General features: G+C 37.3%; 1 protein-coding gene across 1 annotated transcript; it reads left to right on the top strand.

Moving 5' to 3' along the window:
* Window positions 1-7,210: 7,210 nt before the first annotated feature.
* LOC108998992 lies at window positions 7,211-12,084 on the top strand. Its single transcript, XM_035688774.1, has 10 exons — window positions 7,211-7,249; window positions 7,363-7,458; window positions 7,575-7,901; window positions 8,372-8,455; window positions 8,943-8,958; window positions 9,046-9,094; window positions 9,608-9,725; window positions 10,089-10,240; window positions 10,572-10,833; window positions 11,806-12,084. Exons 1-10 carry the CDS (start codon window positions 7,211-7,213, stop codon window positions 12,082-12,084), a joined length of 1,422 nt encoding a protein of 473 aa, XP_035544667.1.
* The last annotated feature ends 4,274 nt before the right edge of the window (window positions 12,085-16,358 follow it).

Consider the following 16,358-nt stretch of genomic DNA (forward strand, 5'->3'; position numbering starts at 1 on the left):
TTTTATTTGTATATTTTTCTTTTGTTTATTGATTTCGTTTGTGTTAGGCTCTTCTATATATTAAGATTTAATCTGACACTTTATGTTACATTTTTGGGTGCAGATTGTAGGACGGATGTGCTGTCATTTTGATTGAAAAGCACTTGGTTGAGCCCGACGGCCTTATTGGTTAGCCATTTCACCTAGGGGTGAGCTGAAACAATTTGTATTGGGGATTGAAGGTAACGAATACCCATACACGTCCGTAATTCCTTCTTCCTTTCATTTCATGAATTCTCAAAACATATATGGATGTTTTGTTGTTAGTGTTATTATATATGCTAGACATAGCTTTGATTGGTTAATATATATGGTTTATTATTAGATAATCCATCTAATAATAATTGTATTCTACTTAACAATTTCCACATGCTGTTTGTTCTTTGTTTTGGGTGATGTTGTTTGCCGGTAAAGGTATTTTTCCTTGTGTGGCTAATTAATTAATTTGAATTTGAGTTAGAGTCGTCAGTGCTATGATTTAATTTCCTTTACTTAATAAAACAGTTCGTAGATATAAAATAACAACAAAGTACTCAAGGATCCTTAAGCAAGACCATGCAAAAGATGTCAACTAAAAGTAATTCTGCATGCAAACCCAAAAACAATTATTACTATAATTGAATATAATCATTTAAGTGCTGCTTAATGCATCTATGTTTCAATCCTTGGATTAAACAATGTATTTTCTTAGATTATATATATCGGACAAGTATTATAAGGAATTGCCTAAAACAGTATGGAGTATATAAGGTAGATAAGCAGTTTCTGCCGACCAAACAAGAAAAAGTGGTCAGTGTTATGGCCTCACAAACGAACAAATTCCCAACTGAGATGATATCAAGAAAACCTGATTACTTCTTGAATCTTCTATCTTTTCTTATCTTCTATATATAATCTTCAACTATAATGTCGGACCAATTATAGTTGTTTGCTTACTTTTGTTAGGAAAATTGCTTTAACAATATTACATCATCTATCTACGATGAATTGTAATTTCCATAGATGAAAACATAAATCCGAACTCACCCACCTCAAAGAATGAAATGGAAATTTTAGACAACATAATAAAGCTATGCTTCTGATTCAAGAAGTGTAATTTTTTTTTAATAATACAAGTAAATAGGCATTGCCCAAGTACATATGAGGTACTATACAAACACCATATCTTGAATTCAGTATTTGTTACATGATTCCAGTGGTGTATGCAAACACCACAGCTTAGACCACCTTCCTATATCCCAAGAAAGCAACTTATTTGTAAGTTGTAGGCACGAGTAAGCAACACAGTTCATTGCCTTGAAAAAATGAACTGTTACACACATATGCTCTTTAAATAAACTATATTACACTAACCTTTGGTATGCAATAACTGAACAGTGCCACACATATATGCTCTTTAAATAAGCTGGCAACCTCTATAACATCCTTCACAGTCTTGATTAGAGTTTCCTGAATTCCACGTAAAGGTTACTCCCATTAGCGCCATGCTCTAAAAGCCTAGTGTCTCAACCACCTTCTAATATGCTTTTTATGAAGTGAACTAGGTGCCTCCAATTCTCTTCTTCAAACAACTTCTTATTCATTCTTCTAAACGTGAATGCGCACTATGGTGAGTTTTTCATCGAACTTAGTTGTTTACGGTCCATGCTTAACTAACTTTCTTCCCCTCCCATATCGTGCTTCAGATGGACAAAAGTTGGATGAATGACCCCGATAGGCTTGTATCACCTGCATACGCCGAAGGCGTTAAATATTTCCTCGCACAAGCACGAAACCATGCAAGTGGAAGGGATCGCATCCGGTGTCCATGTCGTGCATGCCTTAACAATCTGTGGCTGCCTATATTTGAGGTGGAAACTCATTTGTTTATGAAAGGGATCAACCCAAATTACACGCAGTGGATATTTCATGGGGAGGAGGATACAACATGGAACGTGAGTGATGAAGATATTGATGATGATATCAACCAAGAAGACGATTACATAGATGACATGCAGGATATGTTGGATGACATCCGGGCAGGCACCTTCGATGATCGATAGATGCGCCCCAAGATAGCACTCCTGCGGCAAACAGGCCACGAGAGACGGTAGATTCACCATCTTTCAAGCAACTACTAGAGGATGCCCGACGTCCGTTATTTGATGGGTGTACAAAATTTTCAAAACTGTCATTCGTTGTCAAGTTGTTACACATCAAATCAATCGGTGGGTGGTCAATTAAGTCATTTGACATGCTACTTGATTTGTTGAGGTCTGCCTTTCCTGATGCCCTATTGCCACAATCATATGAGGAGTCAAGGTCGTTGGAGCGCGGTTTGGGCTTCAAATACCACAAAATCCATGCGTGCCCCAATGACTGCATCTTATTTTGGAAGGAAAATGCAGCTCTTAATGAATGCCCTGTATGTAAGGCTTCGAGGTGGATACCAAATACACACGGACAGCGCGCGGTACCTCAAAAAGTGTTGCGTCACTTTCCTTTGAAACCGAGATTGCAGCGTCTCTTCATGTCTTCAAAGATAGCAGGTGATATGCGATGGCACAAAGAGCAACAGACGAAAGAAGATACTTGTATGAGACATCCGGCCGACTCTGAGTGCTGGAAGAAATTTGATGAAGATCATGGCTGGTTCGCTTCGGATCCTCGCAATGTTAGGCTCGGTCTGGCAAGTGATGGCTTCACTCCATTCAACAACTTGGCTAAACCTCATAGCATTTGGCCAGTGATCCTTGTCCCCTATAACTTGCCGCCGTGGTCATGCATGAAAGACCAATTCTTCATAACATCTCTGATTATTCCTGGCCCAAGGTCACCAGGGAATGAGATTGATGTATACTTGCAGCCGTTGATCGATGAACTGCTTGAATTTTGGGAAGATGGGGTACCTACATATGATGCCTCAACTAAGGAGACGTTTATGTTGCATGCTGCCTTATTGTGGACAATCAATGATTTTCCTGCCTACGGGAATCTGTCTGGCTGGTCAACAAAGGGAAAATTGGCTTGTCCGTCTTGCAATGCAGACACAGACTCTAATTGGTTGAAATATGGCCGAAAACATTGTTACATGGGACATCGTCGTTTCTTACCCCCAGATCACATATGGAGAAGGAGGAAATGGTTGTTCAACGGTAGAGAAGATCATCGCATGCCACCAAGGGAATTTGGTCCTGAAGAGATTCAAAATCAATTGCAGATGATTGGGGATGTTCAGTTTGGCAAATCTCATAGGAAGAAAAAACGCACTGCTGAAGAGCTGAACTGGACAAAGTGTAGCATATTCTTCGTGTTACCTTATTGGTCAACAGTTCGACTTCGGCATAATTTAGATGTTATGCATATTGAGAAGAATATTGCCGACAACATCTTATTCACTTTAATGAACAGTCCAGGGAAAAGTAAGGATAACATCAATTCAAGGCGTGACTTAGAGCTTTTGGGCTATAGAAAAGAATTACACTTGATATGGCATGGTGATCGTGTAACAATGCCACATGCACAGTACACATTAAACGTCGAGCAAAGGAATAAATTTTGTGAGTGGTTGTCTGATATCAAATTTCCAGATGGGTTCGCTTCCAATATCTCGAACTGTGTATCTCGACGTGACTGCAAAATCTCAGGGTTGAAAAGCCATGACTGTCACGTTTTCCTTCAAAGACTACTCCCTATTGCTGCTGGGGGGTATTTAAGAAGTGACATTGGCTTGGCTTTGACTGAACTTGGTACTTTCTTCAAAGAGTTGTGCGCTCGAACACTCGATGTCAACCGCCTGGCCCAACTCCAAACTGATGTTGTCACCATTCTATGCAAACTGGAGATGATATTCCCTCCTTCCTTTTTCGATGTTATGGTCCACCTAGCTGTCCATTTACCCCGTGAGGCCAGACTTGGGGGTCCAGTACAATATAGGTGGATGTACCCATTTGAGAGGTATCTCGGCAAATTCAAGCGGTATGTTAAGAATAAAGCCCGCCCAGAAGGTTCAATAGCCGAGGCTTACATTCACACCGAATGCTTGACATTCTGCTCCATGTATCTCAAAGATATTGAGACGAGGTTTAGTCGACCGGACCGCAACATTGATGCTGACGAAGAGGAAACGTTGGATGGGTTCAAAATTTTCAACCAGAAAGTTCGTCCCTTGGGCATGCCTTCGAACGTGCAATTAGAAGATAAACTATTTAGGGCAGCCATCTGGTACGTGCTCAATAATTGTGCGGAGATTGGACCTTATATAGAGTAAGCATTAACGAGTCTACTTAAAAATCATCTTTCATTCTATACAATTTGTTATGAACCCAATACCATCTAACTTCAATATGTTGCTTTGCCTCGATGCACCAAATGCAGGGAACACTACGAGAAATGTAAGGTGCAACACCAAAATTGCATCGAGCGCACGCACCAAACTGAGTTCCCAACTTGGTTTAAGCAACGTGTAAGTTCTTATCCATTCCTATCTAAGATGTGCTGCTATAGCTTTCATTTTATATGATTTGGATCTAATCGAAAATAAACGTTATGAAATTTGCTTTTTTAAATATATAGATCCAGGAACATCGTACCTCGCATACACTTGATGTGTCCGCTGATCTGTACGCGTTAGCTTGCGGGCCTGACCGTTGGGTTGCAACATATGCTGCTTGCATAATAAATGGAAAAAGGTTTCATACGAAACAGCGTGAACTTCGCCGTCGTACACAAAATTCTGGAGTGGTGGTAACTGGTGATGAGGCCACAAATAATTTGGACTTCTATGGAGTTATTAATAATATTGTAGAGTTACGCTACATGGAGTGGCGTCGGGTGTACCTGTTTGAATGTGATTGGTTTGACGTTGGTGATCGAAAACGAGGGGTGCGGGTGGATGACCATATGATTAGTGTCAACATGAACAGGACTTGGTATAAGGATGAACCATTCGTGTTGGCGAGTCAGGCTGATCAATGTTTCTACATAAGAGATTTAAGGGCGAAAGGGAATTGGGGTGTTGTGCAGAACTATGCAAATAGGAATGTATACAACATTCCGCCACTGCCGAGAGTTCTTGAAGTACTTGATGGGGAATCAAGTACTCCTGATGCCGATCAAGAAGATGAGCCATCATATTATTATGAACCAGTGCAGTGTGATAACACAGATCAAGTGGCAACTCAACTGAATAGGCCTGATATACTACCTAGCCATGTAGATGCACGAGAAATCATGGATCCGGTTGGTCAATGCATAGATTCAACAGGCTTTATTAATGATGACATGATCACTTCTGAGTCTGGAAATGCGGCCAGTGAGGGGGAATATTCAGATGAAGAGGACCTATCAACAAATGAGGGGGAACATTCAGATGAGGATGGGCACACAACATCTGATGAGTCTGGCGACCTGTAAATATAACCCAGGAACTTCGTTCATTTAAGGTTGAGATATTAGAATTCTTGTTCGAAATTTCCATGTGTATATAGACATCTGACAATATGAGATTGACTTTGAAATTGGTATGTGTATATAGACAGTTCAATATGAGTTTGGGTGAAATATATGTTTTGATTTATTTTCTTACTACCATGAAGAAAATCATTTTACCTGGCTCGAACTACTTATTATGCAAACTCATATTTTCTTATTATGCAAGTAGCAAACAATCTTGAGAGTAGTATTCAAGTTTTACAACATCTATACCTAAATTAAATAGTATCTAACATGTGATTTAATTTGCTTCAGGTTACGTTCAATATCGGGAGGCTGTGTGAACTGGGATGCACTATGCATTATCAAGGTATATATACGGCCGACTCTCAGTTATTCGTTTGTCTATTTAAAGTCTCATAGTGTAAGGGTTAGTCTACCTAAAAGTAACTGAAAATGGTAGATAAATTTGCTTGTTTACGAACCTGTCTGTGCATATTGAGATTATTTTGTATCAATTAGGGCATCAATTTTATCCCACTATGTTATTAACTTGTACTCGTGCAGGTAATCAGCCGGGACCCAGTTCAAGAGGTGGAGGCAGACTTCGAGGTCTTCGAGGTGGAAGGCGTTATATCCCATACTCAGGTCGTCACATCCGACCACGCGGTGCGAAATTATCTTCATATCATAGCACGGAGGAGTGTAATCAATCCTCCTCGGATGACTCAACACAGCCCCCAAGTCCCCCACCATGCGTTGTGCCAACTCACACGCCAGGACCTATTCAAGAACCCCAACCAAATACTGCTGGGGAACAATCACCTACTGGAGAACAAACTGGTGCATGTTTTTCCAATACTTTAATTTTGAAAGCATTAGCATGTTTGTATGTGTTATTAAGTGTGAATATTCCACATTACACTTTAAAATACTAAGATATTGTACCTTAAAATACAGCTGCAGATGCCCCAATGGAGACCGAAGGAACGCAAGAACAGAGGAGACGAACTCGTGGGCCATCTAGATGCATTTTCTTTGACAAGCTAAGGAAGAACGGGAAAGTGCAGTTGAAGATCCACGATGGTGAGACAGCCCCATGTTGTGAACACGCTTCTATGTTCACAACACGAGTATCGTGGATTGTGAAACAATACTGTGACATGAGTTACAAGCGTTGGTCGGATGTCCCACCAGCGATTAAAGAGGAGCTCATTGACCGTGTTCGGGTAAGTCAAAAATTTAATTGTCCTTGTTTGGGGTGTTGTTTATGTAGTATAATCATCGCCTAAATAACGAGATAACTGGTGATTGTTTGCATGCTGCCTTATGTAGAGTGACTTTGTGTTGGACTGGGATCGCGAAAACCACCGATTGACTGTGACAAAGGCCTTACGTAAGCGCTTCAACTCCTTCCACCACGACTTGCACAAGATTTATGAATCCTATGGAAGCCACGCAGAAGCGTTGGCTAATGGAACTAGTCTGGTGGACCCCATTGTATGGGTGAAGTTGTGTGAAAGGTGGGGCAGCGATGCCTTCAAGGTACAGATAGTCTTTCTCACATACAACCATATAATATGTATATATTTAATATGTCTAAATATTGTGGTGAAAAATCTGTTTGTCTATTATAAGTAATTGTTCCCTATTGTGTATGACAGAAAATTTCAGCTCAAAATCGGGAGAACCGAAACAAGCAGGCCATTAATCACACATCAGGACGTAAATCATTCGTCCGATTACTTGAGCAAAAGGTATGTCTAAGGGAAAACAATCTTTTCATTTCAATAGAATAGTGAAAATGCACTTTACTTGGAGATTTTAGTGACAATATTACTTTACTATCACTAAAGGTGGTTACTCATAGCTTTTGTTGTTCAAATGTCACATGGTTCATACACATGACAGCGCAATGAGAATGGGAATTTGGTTGACTTCTACAAAGAGACGCGTTGGTCGAAGAAAAAGAATGCATTTGTCACAGATGCTACAGAAAGTACTTATGTGAGTAGTGCAGAAACAGCCGTTGGGATCTATGTTGAATTTCTATACGGTAGTAAAATCATTAATATAGCACTAGCTGATTATTTGTTAATAATCGTTGCTTTCTCAATGTGCAGAAGGAGATGCAAGGTAGGTTGGATGGCCTAGGACCAGAGCAACGTAGTGATGAGGCAGCAGCGACTGTCTTTAGGGAGGTTCTTGGCCATCGACCTGGATATGCACGGGGACTTGGGGAAATGGTCATCCCCGAGTCAAGTAGACAACGTGACAAAGTTCAAATGCAACAATACATGTCTGAGGCTGAAAAGCACAAGAAAGATGCTGAACAATATAAGAAGGATGCTGAGCAATATAAGAAGGATGCTGAAGCTTACAAGAGTCAGCTGGATGAAATGAGGACAGAGATGCGGGAGCTGAGGGAGCATCAGATACAAAATGACAAAGTGATGCAGTCTTTCTTTAGGGCTTTCCCGTCGTTCACTGAGTCAGTTCGACAGACTCAGTGTAACGATTCCCCCGGCCCATAAGGGGCTTCTCATAAAAGGGCACATTTTTTGGGTGGTTTTTTGTGACACCGGGGAGGCATGAGGAGTCAAGGGTGTCGACGTGTTGTGCCTTTGGGTGGTTTTTGTACTTACTCTATACGACACTGGGCTATATATATAAATATATATATAGTATTATATATATTTATATAAATCTTGGATCTATGTCTACACCGGGGATCTCTTGGATCTCTCATGGTCTGCAAATGAGGTTAGTATCATTTGGAGTTATCCACCATAAAATGTACTTGTACAAGTGAAGTGTTAAATATATTTCTAGCAACTTGGTTTCCCAAACCCGATGAATAATTCAATGATGGTTTTATACATAATTGCTGTTTTTTTTTTTTTGTTAATTTGAATCACAGAAGGCTGACTCTCTGAGAAGCTTCCTTGAGATGAAGGAGAAGGAATTACTTGTGTTGGAAGAGAAGCTTAAGGCTAGAGAGAGAGTAAGTTCCGACACCTTTTCCCTGCTCTGTAAAAGTTTACTTACAACTTGTGTTTTATTTTTTTCCCGTGTAAAATGACATTGATCCTCTACAGTTATGTATGTAGTTTAACTAGCTTTGTCGCTTTGGAAATTCTAGTAAATATGTTTTCATTGCCACAGCTTGAGCTGCAGATGATGATTATTTTTGCAATCACGCATGCCTCCCATTACATTCTTAAGCCATATGGAGTCCCTCAATTCACCTCCCAAATTATTGTATGTAGTACTTCTGATCTATTGATCCACTTCAATATTTATCTTACTTGAACATGCATGTCTATAATATGGTCTTTTCTATATCCATATACACTCACATAGTACTTAATATATAAGTGTGTGTGTATGTGTGAGGGTACGTACGTACTAATAGAAAGGGATACAATGTTTTCCAAATATTCATTTCATTGAATGCAACGATTACATAATGCCTTAGAAATCTTCTATAGGCATATGATATAGCAGGTAATGACTAAATTCTGGTACTGTGAAAGGTTAGATTTTTTTTTGCAATATGTATTTCATTTATATTTATTCCCTTATATTTAATAGCCACTACGTTTTTTGTTTTCTTTAACATAAATTCTGGTACTGTCGAAAGGTTAGATTTGTTGAAAATCATGGGAAAAAAAGCTTTATTGTTCAAATCTATAGTACTCTTTGCTTCCCTATTCTGTTCACGGCATCAGGTCGCTTGAATTCTGTCGATGCATCTTGTCTTTCTCTTTTGATACATCAAAACTCAATCCTTCACTCAGTTCTTAGTAAGAAGTTTCCTACTAGTGTATTTCAGATAATTAAAGAGAGATGCCCCCAGTCTGACAAGCTAATGTCATTTTATAATTGGTTGAATAAAGTGTCCCAACTCATCATGATCTCTTGGCTTCTATATCAACCATGAGATGAGGAGCCTTTCCTGGTTTTGTAGGTCGGGCCTTTGAGAAGGAGCCTTTAATACATTAAGTTTCTTGCAGAGCAGTTTAGGGATGAATTGACTGACCTCTTGATGTGCTGCACTTTCAAATATTCTCTGAAACTTTAAAGCACCACATCTTTTTAATGTCACTTGGTTGCAGTACTTTGTCTCATTGCCTTAATTTTGTCATGGAACCAGCTGCAAAAGTTCTCTTGCTGCACTTGCCCCCCTTCAAGCAGTACTATTTGATGTGGATGGAACTTTATGTGATTCAGATCCACTCCATTACCAAGCCTTCCGTGAAATGCTTCAAGAGGTGGAATTTCTTTCACTACCTACCTTATCAGCAAAAATATAAAATAAAATCTCAAAAAAACTCAGATTTCTGATTCATAATTCTATTAATTCATGTCTCTACATTTCTTTAGATCACGTTCTTCCACACCAGAAATAACTTTTATTTATCTAATGAATTATGACAAACATTTTGATCTTTAACTTAAAATATGTGAGGAAAAAGCAATCAAATCCACCATGATGAAATGGATTTATGGCAGCTTACTTGTTGCTTAGCCAAGGGAAGCTCATAATTTGTATGAATTTAATATATATATATATATATATATATATATATGAACAATAGTTATGTAGGATTGACATAAATTGTGGTGGTGTACAGATTGGTTTTAATGGAGGAGTTCCAATTACTGAGGAATTCTACATGGAGAATATTTCTGGCAAGCATAATGATGATATTGTTGTGTTACTCTTCCCTGATGATGTTCAAAGGGGCTTGAAGTCCACAGACGATAAGGAAACCATTTTTCGGAGGTACATTAAAATTGTTAGAGTAAAGCTTCTCTTCATTCTAGATAGAGAAATGATAGTTACAGTCGTGAGTGTGTAATCATCGTACAATCATTTTAAAAAAAGTGAATAAATACGGAACCGCATGAAAAAATAATAATTTTTAATAATAGACCTCATTCTTTTTCAAAGTGACTATATGACAGTTGCGCACTTCACGATTGTATGTAGCATTATTCTTCTAGATATTCATGTTATATATGATAAAGCTTAGAACGAACTTTCTTTGTATTTCCCTGCTTGCAATTTCTTTAAGGCTTCAACGTCTTAGACTTTCTTTAATGAAACAACATAGATTGGCCGAAGAACAATTGAAAGCTGTGAATGGCCTATATAAAGTGAAAAAATGGATTGAAGATCGAGGCTTGAAACGAGCAGCAGTTACCAATGCACCAAAACCAAATGCCGAACTCATGATATCATCCATAATGCTGTCAGATTTTTTCGATGCTGTCATTCTCGGGAGTGATTGTGACCATGCCAAGCCATATCCAGATCCCTACTTGAAGGCCCTTGAAGTACTCCATGTAACAAAGGATCACACTTTTGTATTTGAGGTATGTTTTCATCTTAGGTCATATACATTTCATGGGTATTTATAGTATTAGAGTAATAATAGAAAGGGATACAATGTTTTCCAAATATTCATTTCATTGAATGCAACGATTACATAATGCCTTAGAAATCTTCTATAGGCATATGATATAGCAGGTAATGACTAAAAAGGAATAAAAATTTGTTATAACATAAACAAGAGAGTAAGAGAGTAGAGATCTTGAAACTTCTAGAGCTACTGAGGGGGATTTGTTGCAGCTCCTTATTCTTTGAGTGGGCATCATTTTGATTTAGGTTAATACGACACCCCGAGTCTAATGGGGTGTCAAGCACAGTAAGATCCCATTAGACTCGATCTGAGAATGAAAAAAAGATCAGCCACTAGTGGTTTAGTAAAAACATAAGCTATTTGGTCTTGCTGCTGCAGAATTGAACTTGTATCGTCTTGGCAGCAACTCTGTCTCTCCTTTAATGAAAATTCATATAATATATGCTTTGTGCGAGAGTGATATTAGAAGATATATGGGTGTTTTCAGGGAAAAAAAAAGTGACTTTTACTTTTAGTTCATTGGAAGAATTCGGAATTTGATTCAGATGTTCCATTAGAAAATATGTTGAATCGACGTGATGAATTTAGCAGTTTGTTGATTGATATTTGATTTTAGTTTTTTCAGTCTTTAAGATTTTTGTTGTAATGCTCAGTTCTAAAAGTTTCCTTCGGCTTTATCTATCATATAATAAAGAGCGGTAGTATTAGCTAGATTCTCCATAGATTTTCTGTTTTAAGTTGTTTTTCTTTCCAGGTCTATTGACCTTGTTATGGTACATATGTGAGTGTTTTTTGTATGCTCTACTGTTTTTTATGTCGGGAAGACTTTCTTGTACTTTTTGCTCTGGTCTAATAATTTCTATGTCCCGCTATAAACTAGCTATATTGATTGCTTATTATTGTTCTTAATATTATGTCTTCTCAGGGGTCAGTCCTGTACCCAGCATATGTATTAATTTCTGCTTGCTGGGTGGGGTGGGTAGGGACAGGGACCTTGTCTTCAAAGTTCCTTCTCACGGTAATGAATCTTCTTAAAAGATTAGCAGAAGAGGGACAAGTGCCTGCAGCTAACGATCCACAAAGAAACCCTGCACTAGCATCAAAGAGCTTTAGGAATGGAGTTAGCTCCAGCGGTGATACGTCATCCAGTGCTTCATCTGAAGTAACTTCATCTGAATACTCCAGCAACTCAAAAGAAGACTAAGGGAACTAATCCTTTTGATCAAGTGTAATTCTTCCTGCAACCAATGATTTGGTACTAATCCTTTGGATGATTGTTATGCTTATTTATTATTAAGGATAAAAGCTCAGTTTGTATATGAGAATACATTAATACACCATCCCATTGTAATACATATGAGTTTGGATTTTGTTGATGGGCTTGGATGGAACTTTATGTATTTATTTTGCATGTTATATTGATTAGCAACTTGAATGAATGAGTTTGGATTATGAATGGTGCATTTAGGAACAACTAAAAACCAGGCCAAGAAAGAAAATAAAGTCCAGGAAATTTAAACACGAATTCAGTTTTAGCGGCGAATTAAGGGCATTTTCCGGCGAATTTTCACTCGCCCCTATAAACTAACACTTAAATTCTCCTAAACCAGTGATGTACAAATCGCTATTAAATATATATACCGGCGATTAAATATTCGCCGCAAATACATTTATATAGCAGAATGTACATTACGGCGATCTTGGAAACTTGCTGCCTCTAATTCTATAGCGGTGATATTTTAAATCGCCGCCATATAATTACCGATTTGGAAACCAATTTGCAGCGAGTGAAACCTCGCCGCATATTTGTATTTAGCAGCAATTTAATATTTGCCGCTAAATACTATGAAGAATATGGCGGCGATAAAACAATCGCCGCTTATTAATAAAAAGCGGCGATAATTTATCGCTGCCATATGCAACTATACGGCGATTTTTTGATTACGGCGATTTTGTGGAGTGGCTGGCAAATATCTTTGGCAGCGATATTTTCATTTTTAGCGGCGAAAATTAATTGCTGTGAATAATCTATCGCAGCGTTTAACGACAGAATCCTATATTGAATTAGCGGCGATTAGTTTGTAATCAGCAGCGAAAAAAAATTCGCCGGGATATTGTTATATGGCGGCGAGTTTTGGTGTCCGTTGCAATAGATCTAAAGTGGGGCGTTAATACCGGAGATCTTGCAGCGACTTAAAAATTGCTGGGATAGATATATGCCAGCGATTTGTTGTGTATAGCCAGCGATACACAATCGCTGGTAAAAGTGTTGAACCTTGTAGTGATAAAGAACTGAAGAAACAAAAATAAGCTTAATTCTAAAAAAAAAAAAAAAACTTTCAAATGTTAATGTCAACTTAATGGTCATTATTGGGTTTGTGGAGCCTAGTTTGTTGGTGTGTATTTGATGACTTGACCCGACATTAATAATGTGTTATAGTTTTTTTGCAGATTTTCAAAGAGTCTTGGGCCATGGAGTATAGATAGAGAGTTTGCGATCATAGGAAGCGCGAGATAGAAAGTTCATTTGATGGTCGCGCAATAGGTAATTCAAGTGAAGCTAACATAGAGAGTTCGTTTGAGACGCGCTCAATACTCCGCTCAAGCGAATAACACAGAAAAGTAAAAATTAAGAATTTATGTCATGTGACACTATAAATATGTACTTAATGAATAATATAATAATTAAGTTCTAGGATTCTGAACAATGAAATTTTGTCCAAAATGTATTTTGTAATTCTTCAGTACAATAAAATCTTTTGCAACTCTCTAGACGTAGACATATTGCTGAATTACGTTAATTTTATGTCTTGTAAACTCTCGTTTGGATAATGAGTTAAGATGAGATAATTTGTAAATAATAGTGAAATTATTAATTGAAATTAGATAAGATGAGGTTCTGTATCCAGACAAGTCCTAAATTATATCAATTTATGCGTTTATTTTTACGAATTTTTTTGATAATTTGTTTTTTGTGAGAAAGCATTTATTTTTATTTTTTTATTCTGGCTACTGTAGTTAAGATCAGGATAAGATAAATAAATAAGTCGACCTCGTGAAGAATAATCACTAAACCCATATGGATTGTACGCATTTATAGCCTCTGATCATGGATTCGAGTACTAATATATTGTATCTGTTTACAACGTACGTTTCCATGTGATTAATAACTTGGAATTGATAAAAAAAAAAAAAAAAAAAATCTCTTACACAATGGGAATGTTCCCATTAATATTCATTTACAATTGATTAGTTTTACCTGCATGTGTTTGAGTTTCATCATGGAGGATGTTTGCCTCTCTTATATCGAGATTCTAACTTTCATCTATATATATATATATATATATATATGAGAAATTCTATTTGCAGTCCTCAAGTGGGGACTGTATGTGTAGACACATTATTAAATGAGAGAAAACATTATTTTAGGAGGGATAATTTTGTAATTTTAAAAAATTTTAAAGTTTAAATAGCTTAGGCCTGCACATGCAGTCCCCATTTGAGTACTGTACCTAGTATTGCTCGATATATATATATATATATATATATATAATATTAGAACAGCATATATAACACCTTGAGTACGTACAAAAGAACCCGAGGGTGCAGAGAAAAGTGATGATTTTTTTTTTGCAAAACTTTCACTTTACGCCATCATCTGGGTCTTAGAAACAATCCCATCAAATCAAGATCTAGACCAGGAAAAATAAAAAAGAAAAAAAAAAAGGGAAAGAAAGGAAGAAGTAATCGAGAACAAAGACTATAAAGAAAGAAATCATTCTCAATTCATGATCAATATCATGTTCATGGACTAGAATCTAGAGCCTTGTTATTCAAAGTTCTCTTACCAAATAATTAAAATTTACAGTCTGATCTATTCATCGTCTCGTCGAGCTTTCTTGATCTTGCGGTGCAAATCAGAGACAATCCGGAGAGGAAAGAGTGCTTCGATCTCTTCTAGTAGATTCAGCGGTTGAGGGGGTTTTTTTAGTACGATCGAGGATTTTCTTTTCATTGGCAGCTGCTTATTAGGTCTTGGAGCAGGTGGGCACTGTTTGATCCCAGGGATTTTGTTATCCAAAGATGTTGGAGTTTTGAAACCATCGTCGTCTTCCTCGACCTTCACTAATTCTCCTAGACATAGCCTTTTGCAAACCACAGCAGGAACCGAAACATCGCAGTCTTGATCTTCTTCTTCTTCTCCCTTCTTTTCTCTGTCTTCTTGTTCTATACGTTGACGAAGCTCCGGCACGTCCATGGCCATAGCATGATCATGATCATAATAATCGTGATCTTCGAATCTCGAAGAGGCTGTTGTCCCCAAGATTTTGAATCTCATTACTTGATCTTCATCGTCTTTGATGAGAAAAAGCTCTGAATTCGACATACTTGTAAACAATTTACGAGGTAATTAGGTAGAACATAAAAAAGAAGATCAGAAGATCGTGTGGTTGGTGTAGAGAGATATTCCTGCAAACAGGATGGAATGTGCGTAATAATCAATCAATTGAATCACCATCTTTTCTGCGCCTTGGGTGATTTTTCTCCTGAGCTTCTGTGTCTACGAAAGAGAGAGATCAGAGGCAACAGCTAGGAAACGGTTTTGACTGAGCATATATATATATATATATAGAGAGAGAGAGAGAGAGAGAGAGAGAGAGAGAGGGTTTCTGTGCATCGGATCCTACGCCATTCGCTGAACTTTATCCTCCTCGTCGAGATCTCTCTCGGAGAGACAGAGAATTTAATTACGACTTTTAATATTTTTTGTCGAATTCTAAAATTATTAGGAGTAGAAAATTCGAGCTTTTTCTTTTTTATTATGTTTTTTTACGGCCTGATCTCTACGAACTTTGATGCATCCATGCACGTGGTCTGCTGCATGAGCTAGCCTTGGGGACCAGCTTGGTTGGATAAGAATTACCCGTTCTATATATCATCTCGTCATATTATACCAATCCGCTCATGATCGATACTATGTGTAAATCTCATGATATATTAATGATAAGATTACACAATTGTATTTTAAACCAAATACAATTAATACATAAAATTTGACTTTAAATAAAAATAATTTGGTATTTTTTAGTGAGGGGCGGAACCTTGAAAAATAACAAGATTTTTTTTTTTTTTATTTCTAAATAATTTTTCTTGCTCTATAGAAAAATATGATAGTACTGAAATCTAAAATAGAAATAAAATACATTTAGTATAACCTATGTATCATAAAAAAGTATATCATGTGTCAAGAATAATATATTATTGAAATAACATAAAGATCGATACTCATACAAACATATTAAACAAAAAATATATATAGAGCGTCTAAAACTGTAACATATGCTTTTTAAAGAAACAAAATCGTCCATACTTGAAAATTAATCAAAATTCTTAGAGATTTCTCCTTCAATGTAGATAACTAAATTATTTGCTAGAAACTCACCCTCAACATTGTTGCAGAGTCTTATTTTAACAATC

Source organism: Juglans regia, chromosome 3 (genome assembly GCF_001411555.2).
Source record: "Juglans regia cultivar Chandler chromosome 3, Walnut 2.0, whole genome shotgun sequence".
Lineage (NCBI taxonomy): Eukaryota > Viridiplantae > Streptophyta > Magnoliopsida > Fagales > Juglandaceae > Juglans > Juglans regia.